The sequence below is a fragment of the Miscanthus floridulus genome, chromosome 14, assembly GCF_019320115.1.
Source record: "Miscanthus floridulus cultivar M001 chromosome 14, ASM1932011v1, whole genome shotgun sequence".
Taxonomy (NCBI): Eukaryota; Viridiplantae; Streptophyta; class Magnoliopsida; order Poales; family Poaceae; genus Miscanthus; species Miscanthus floridulus.
Genome location: NC_089593.1, coordinates 95,376,151 through 95,384,402, shown reverse-complemented (window position 1 = coordinate 95,384,402; position 8,252 = coordinate 95,376,151). Strand labels below are relative to the sequence as shown.

The 8,252-nt window shown below is 42.1% G+C and overlaps 1 protein-coding gene across 1 annotated transcript; it reads left to right on the top strand.

Moving 5' to 3' along the window:
* The first annotated feature begins 657 nt into the window (after positions 1–657).
* Positions 658–6,150, top strand: LOC136504481 (translation initiation factor eIF2B subunit delta-like). Its single transcript, XM_066499421.1, has 7 exons — positions 658–1,046; positions 1,920–2,060; positions 2,333–2,694; positions 3,061–3,805; positions 3,894–3,990; positions 4,077–4,131; positions 5,814–6,150. Exons 1-7 carry the CDS (start codon positions 716–718, stop codon positions 5,874–5,876), a joined length of 1,794 nt encoding a protein of 597 aa, XP_066355518.1. The 5' UTR covers positions 658–715; the 3' UTR covers positions 5,877–6,150.
* Positions 6,151–8,252: the final 2,102 nt, after the last annotated feature.

The window sequence follows — 8,252 nt, the reverse complement described above, 5'->3', positions numbered from 1 at the left end:
GCATTCACTTCCTGTCTCCATTCAGTTCATGTGCTAGCAGCTCTACAGCTGCTGCTCTCATAATTGGTGTGGAGCTGCTCCCTCCATCCTAAAAGAAAAGAAATCTTGTTTAATCTTAAGTTCGACCAACATATATAAGCAAAGGGTGTAAAAGTGAACGATTTTTGAAAAGTTGAGAGGGATTTAAAAAACTAATTCCGTAGATCGATCAGAGAGAAAAATCGAACACTGCGATAGTTGAGGAAGATAAATTGGACTCTGTTCCATTTTTTTTTTTTGTTGCAAACTGTGCGTGCCGCACACAGATGAACCACAACTTGCTGGGTAGGTTGTACTTACGACAAGAGCACTGTTCCAAAAATTTATGCACGAGGCGTGATGCACATCATCAATCCCATGCCACTACAACTCCAATAATGGGCCGGAACTCCGACGCGTGGTTTGGCCCGGCCTCTGCGCTCGCACCAGGAGGTCCAAGGGAATTAATCATCTGAGGGCCTGAGCCCACCACTTGAAGAATCAAAGCAGAAAGCTTTAGGGCCTTCCTTCGGATTATCCGCATCGTCGCACTACTGGGCCTCTTAGAGTAATCCACCGCACACGGCCCAGCCCGCGCACGATCCGTCGCCTCCGAGTTTGTCCCTCCGCGTCGCGTCTCTCAAGTCTTCGCGTGCGCGAACTCGCGAATCCCAGCCCTCGCCGCCGCCCCGAACCGATGGACATCCGCCGCGCGCCGCCGTCGCGCGCCGCGTCGGGCGGGGTGGAGCCGCGGTTCCGCCAGGTGGGCTTCGTCACGGCCACCGAGCCCGCGCGGGGGCCCGTGGCGCCCGCGGCCGCGTCGCCGACCGCGTCCGACGGCCTCTCCCCCGTCATGATCCCGCCCCCGCTCATCCCCGTCCCCGCCCCCGCGTCTGAGTCCCTCATGCCTTCATCCCCGCCCCCGGCCTCCTCGTATCTCCTCGAGGTGGTCTCCGACCTTGAAGACTACGCCGACGACGACGACATCGACGTGTCCTGGGCGCGCCCACCCCCGCCCGCATTGCCAGGTACGTGCTTTCTCAGCTTTGCAGTCTACAACTCTACATACAGGTTTTCTGTGGCTTCTGTCGCTCACAGCCATGCGCGACAGCTCCATGACTCTAGTAGCTGAATATACCTAGTAGTCAGAAAATTGGACTCTATCCTATCTATAGTTGTGAAATTTTGTAATTAGGCATAGCTGTATTGCTGGGAATACTGTCAAGGGAGCAGGCATATCACAAATAAGCACTGATCAAAATCCCCCGTGTAGATGGAGGAGTATACGGTATATCTGTGCGAGCAGGTAGGTGGTGATGCATCAACCCATTCCACTCCCAAACCAAACAAAAGAGTTAGGAATTGTAAGATGATGGATCATCCCATTCTGCAAACCAAACACTGCAGTAATTTATTAGCCAACTGAGAGATTGTTGCTTCATGCTGACCCATATAGTCGTTGTTCGCTGTTGGCCAGACCAGAAGTATATTAGGCAAACCAGGATCATGTTAAGAATGGACATTAAAGTCAAAAATGCATTCGTTGTATAGGTAGTGAAACTCAATTCCGCGTGCATGATTCAGCAATGATTCTGTTTTCATGAATCATGGTGACTGTATTAGGCTATTAGCAAAATCACTGCTGGTAGCTATCAAGGCCATACTGTGAATCATTAGTTATGTTTTAGATATACGTATTGTGTTTGTTCATGTGCAATTCAGATTGTGCAAAATGGCTCACATTGTAGGATCACTCGCTTTGGTTTAACATGTAGTATTTGTTAACAATTTTCATGCTTTCTAAAGCATGGAAACAGCACACTATGTCTATCAGCATTCATTTGAAGAATTGCTTTTCTGTGGTTATTTATTGCACAATTTTCTTCTGTTATTTATTTCAGAACCAAACAAGCGAGATCTTACTGAAACAAAGAATGAACATGCTCCAACTTCAGTTGCACAGAAACCAAAGCTTTCTAAAGCAGAGAGACGTGCCATTCAGGAGTCTCAGCGTGCTGCCAAAGCTGCTGCCAAGGAGGCAGGTAGTTGATCTACTTTCATTCTTGACATTGTCTCGGTGAATATAAGAACCCCACGTATATTTTTAAAAGGGGAGTGAGTAAGAACACTCAACCCCCAGACCATCTTATCAAGGAAATCTAAAGTGAAACTAAGTCTTTTGCTTGAAAGAAAAGAATGAGTAGTTTCATTTTAGATGGAAGGGCAGTGTCTGTGTTTGCATTTGGCATCATTCACAGTGACTCACCTGACCTGTCTGCAGACACAAACTTTATGTCTCTGTGAAAAATTGCAGGTTTAAAACCAACAGCCATGGCTTCTGATGCTAGCACCAAAATATCAAAGCAACCCAAGACAGCAAAGACATCTCTGAAGAAAGTTGTGAACCAAGTTAACCCTCCAGTTGCTTCTGATAAGAAGACTGGTGAACGCCCACCTGACAAAGATAGAAAGAAAGATATTCCTCAACCCCGTATGCAATTTGATGATGCACATCGGGTGGTGAAAGCAAAGAAGCGTTCAGTTGTTAGCCAATCAGAAGCTCGAAACAGGGTCGAACTGTTCAGACATCTGCCTCAATATGCACATGGCACTCAACTTCCTGACCTTGAGTCAAAATTTCTTCAACCTGATCTAATGCATCCTTCTGTGTACAAGGTAATTATTAGCTACCATGTTGCCAATGTACTGTAAAAGAAACCTACCATTATTCTTATTTTAGAGAGAAGGGTGTGGGGGTGGGGTGGGGGGGGGGGGGGGGGGGGGGGGGGGGGTAGCCAAGGTGCTTAGTTCTCTTGAAATAAATTTTAAAATAATGGTTATATTGATCTACCTAAAATCGTGATTTGTTTCATGTTATATTACTGATTCTGTGGGCAGCACAATTCACATAAAATGGATAGGTGTAAACAGAATTTTCTTTTTCTTTTCATGTGTCTTTGAGTAGAGGGTACTTATCTGGTAAACGGTTTATTGTCATATGGTGAACACCAAGTATCTTATGTCCCCTGTGTTACATTTCAGGTTGGACTTCAGTATCTGTCTGGTGACATATCGGGTGGCAATGCTCGCTGTATAGCAATGCTTCTTGCATTCAGAGAGGCAATAAATGATTACTCCATGCCTGCTGAAAAAATTCTGAATAGGGATCTTACTGCTAAAATCAGTAGCTATGTGTCATTTCTCATTGAGTGCAGGCCTCTTTCAATCAGCATGGGCAACGCTATTAGATTTTTGAAGAACAGGATTACCAAGCTACCACTTGCATTGTCAGAGTCTGAAGCTAAAGTTAGTCTTCAATCTGACATTGATCGCTTTATAAATGAGAAGATAATAGTTGCAGATAAGGTCATTGTTAGTCATGCTGTCACAAAAATCAGAGATGACGATGTCCTATTGACATTTGGGTCAGCCTCTGTTGTTGAAATGATTTTTGACCATGCTCATGAACTTGGAAAGAAGTTTCGTGTTGTGGTGGTAGATTCTCGTCCAAACCATGAGGGACAAAGATTGTTGCGCCGATTAGTTGCAAAGGGTATCAGTTGCACATATACACACATAAATGCTGTATCATACATCATGCAGGAGGTTACAAGAGTGTTTTTGGGCGCCTCTTCAGTACTATCAAATGGTACTGTCTACTCCAGAGTTGGGACAGCTTCGGTTGCTATGGTTGCACATGCTTTTGGAGTTCCTGTTCTAGTGTGCTGTGAGGCATACAAGTTTCATGAGAGGGTTCAACTCGATTCTATATGCTTTAATGAACTTGGTATGTTATTGTTGCTCTTCTTACTGTAAGTTATTTGTTTAGTCTCCTGTTAAGGAACCACACAAGACATGATATGATATCTACTCAGGTGACCCAGATGCTATTTCAAGAGTTCCTAGGGATGAAAGTTTGAGCCATCTCAAAAACTGGGCTGAGAACGAAAATCTTCACCTTCTGAATCTTAAGTATGTGCATTGTTTCCTGCAGGTGTTATAGTTCATGATTCCTTTGTTAATTTGCATCTAATCAAATCATTTTCGTGCACCTGCAGGTATGATATCACCCCTTCCGATTATGTTTCAATGCTCATAACAGATTATGGAATGGTAAGACGTGCTTCATCTTCTCACTTGACTCTTTGTGCTTATAATTACAAGCAAATCATATTACATTTATTCTAATTGCTCAATGCTTCTAACAGTTAAGTGCGACATTCTTTTACCATATACTGAACATGTTGTTAACTACAAAGGGGATATTTCCACTTTGATTTTACAGCTTTGAGCTGCCAATTTGTCTATGCTTTTGCAATGAGGAACACAACCCCATAATATCAGTCAAATCACTAATGCCGCATACAATGCTGGGCGCTTACCTTTAGTTGCATATCTGTTTGCCATGGTGGAGGGCAGGACATGTAAGTCTGGGTGCTTGCATGCAGCCTGAGACGCTCGGGCAAGCCCCGACACTTGCACCGGCTTAAAGCACCGAGGCGCTTAAAATTAGTGTGTAAAATGTTTAAGGCATAGATGATCTATATTGCAGTTTCAATGCTTAACCTTGCTCTTAGCTATCTAGGCATTATTAAACAAATCTATCATTGTAAGCTAAGGCTGTTTCATAGATGTTTATTTATTCTCTCACCTTAAGCATCTCTTTAAGTGCACTTGCATTGCACATACCCTAACAGATCTTCCTCGTTCCCATTATATTGTCAAACTGTTTGTTTTTACTTGCTAATAATTAGTTGTTAGTTGATAGTATTATCTAGTGCTGTACGGTATGTGCATCATATAGATGAACTATGAACCCCACATTAAAAGTCACGCCATTATGAAATATATAATCATATGTTTGAGTTTCAGTTAATCTGCTGCATACAAACACACATATTCTGTATAGTTTCAGTACGTTTACTTGCTGAGGCAATGTGTTTTCCCCTTACATTTTGAAAATATTGATATAATAAGACCTGTTTGGATCCATAGAGCTAATAGTTAGTTGCTAATAATTAGCTCCTTTGAACAGGCCCAAGCTGAATACCAACTAACAACTATCTCACTAGTTGAGGCAAACCAGCTAATAGCAGCTAATAGTTACTCCCTCCATCCCAAATTATAAGTCCAACTTTCTTGGAGAGTCAAAGCATCTCAATTTGACCGAATTTATATAATAAAATAATAACATTTGTGGTACCAAATAAGTATCATTAGATTCTTTATTTATATTTTCATAGTATACCTATTTGATGTCATAAATCTGTGTAATCCTCTCTATAATTTTGGTCAAACTTGAGATGTTTTGTCTCTCCAAGTAAGTTAGAGTGACTTATAATTTGGAATGGAGGGAGTAACTAGCTAATATTAGCTATGAGCTATTAGCTAGCTAACTATTAGTAACTAATGGATCCAAACAGGACCATAGAAGGACTATTGTGCTCAGTGATGTATGGCTTCATACTGCATGAATGATGACAAGACTATGATGTGGAGAACGATTTGTATCTAGTTACTTTCATTAGTCGGTGTTCCCCCATTATAAAAGCATTAGCAGTCTATTTAGCAAGCACAGGTTGTTTCTTTTTTCTCTGTTCCCTTGTAAAAGGCTGCCTATTTCTTGCATCTTTGGATGCTTTTTCCCTCATAAGGCCATAACCTTTCTGACTCATTAATTAGGTTTGGATGTCTTATCACAGAGCCAGTTATAAAATATCTTTCATATTTTGCAATATTTCAATTGAACTCTGCCATTTGGTCCATTGAATTGATGACTTTTTTTGTTCTCGCAGCTCCCACCTACTAGTGTACCAGTCATTGTAAGAGAGTACCGCAGGGAGCACGTTTGGATATAGAAGCCACTGTTTTCCTTTCTTGTTTAGTTTGAGGTAGATAATCTGAACAGCTTTTGCTGCCTTAGTGGAATGGTAGTGGGGTGGTGTGAGCATATCAGCATATGTTTATATCTCAGTTTTGCAACCATCAAATTGGTTGTTTTCTCCTGTAATTTCTTTGTAGAGTTGAAGCAATTGACATAAAATTTTGCATTTACCTATACCATTGCTAATGGGAGTATAACCTATGAATCTACCCATCATAATCGACTTCTGATACCGCTCTTTTGTGTTAGTGATGTTCCTGTTTTGCATGAGAATATTTGACTATTTTCTCTATCATTTGCCCAAAATTTCTCACTGTCACACAAACTATGTTTTTTGTCAATTGATTGACATACAGCTCCAGAGGAATAGTTTTTGTCAGCGATTTACCTCATGTCATCTGTTGATGATTTTATTTCCTTGTAGTTGTAATTTTGCGTAATTCATCACCTGCACAGGTGATTGGTTCCACTGATCTGGATCACTTAATCATTGTGGTCGGTTTCAAGTTCCTGCCATCAAGGATTGCTGTTTTGACTGTTCATAGGACAGGCCATGGAACACGAGCTCACATGTGCACATAATGCTAAATCCAAGGCTGTATATCAACAATTGATGTTTTCAGTTTTTTGCAGCCCAAGTGAAAATAGCATTTTTGGTATCCGAAGAATGGCTGATTGGTAGCCATATAATCGTTATCCTACCTGGAACAAGGTGACCAAACATGAATAGTTGGTTTCCGTTCATCAGTCCGGCCCTCTGCTCGCTTGCTCAGGCAGGATCTTCAGCTGGAGTAGACGACGACATGGTTGTTCTCCGGCTGGGGAGCTCTCAACCGCTTGCTCAATAAAGTATTGATGAATTTTCATCTCGTGTCAACTTGGGTCATGTTTAGATTGCAAAAAATATTAACCTGATAAATAGTAGCACTTTCGTCTTATTTGGTAAATATTGTCCAATCGTGGACCAACTAAGCTCAAAAGATTCATCTCGTGATTTCCAACTAAACTGTGTAATTAGTTATTTTTTTTACCTACATTTAATACTCCATGCAAGCGGCTAACAATTGATGTGATGGAGAGAGAGTGAAAAAACTTGGAATTTGGAGGTGATCTAAACAAGGCCTTGGCAACCATCGTTGCCAATTTGGGGTCTTGTTAGCGTCCATCTCTGCCCAAGCTGTTGGGAGCAAGGACTGCTGCCATGGCAGCGTCATCGTGTTACTATAATAATCCGACGAAAGGAAAGAACTGGATGAAACTGGACAAGTGGTAGATTGTAGTCTCGTGTTGCAGCTGTAGCTGTAACAGCAACACTGCATTCTCACATGTTTTTTTGTCCATGGAATCTCCAGTGATGGACCCTGGAATTTTTCCGTTTCTTCCCCAAGAACCCCAAATTCGCTCATAATTGTTCAGCTGGCTGAATTTTTTTTAACTGGTTAGTATTTACACAGGCAAAAGGATCTACCGAAAGTTTGCTGGCACATGAAATGAGATGAGTACGGGAGGCCCCTCTGGGATTCGGATGTTCAACATGGAAATGCTTTCCCCCTAGCCCTGTTTTGAAGGAAAGCTATGCGTCTGCATCGTGTCTGCTTTTCTGGTGCCGCCTGTCTGGATCACAGCGTCAGTTCACAGGACAGGCAGGACCACATCACTCTGCTTCTCTTGGCTGGACGCTGGGGTAGTTCATAGGCATCATAAGTCAGTTTTCATAACAAACACAGTGTACTGTCGAGTTCGTGGTTGGGCAGCTGTGCCACCAATCAGCAGTGACTCGTCAACAAGAGGACAATCCTTGGGGAACGAACCAAATTTGCTACTAGTACTAGAGACTAAGTTTTTTATTTATTTTCCTTACTTTCAGCCCAACATTGATTCATGTTTAGTTCCCAAAAAGTGTTACAGTAGTCATCACATTGAATCTTGCGATACGTGCATGGAGCATTAAATGTAGACGAAAAAAAAACTAATTGCATAGTTTGGTTGGAAATCGTGAGACGAACGTTTTGAGCTTAATTAGTCCATGATTGAACACTAATTGCCAAATAAAAATGAAAGTGCTACAATAGTCAAATTCCCAAATTTCGCGAACTAAACACAGCCTAATCAAGGAAATAGAAAATTGCAAAAACACACCTGCAAACCAGAGGGATTCCAAAGAGCCATCTGCACTTTAATTTCTCAGTCGAAAGGTTTGTTTGGCACAACTTCATCTCGCTTCAACTCCTTTTGGTCGTCGACGAAGCCATATCGGCTCTAGCTTCTCAAAACCGGAGCCGGAACCAGAGTCCCTAGGACTAGAAGCCATGCCAAAGAGGCTCTAACATTATAAGGTTTATGCAGTGGC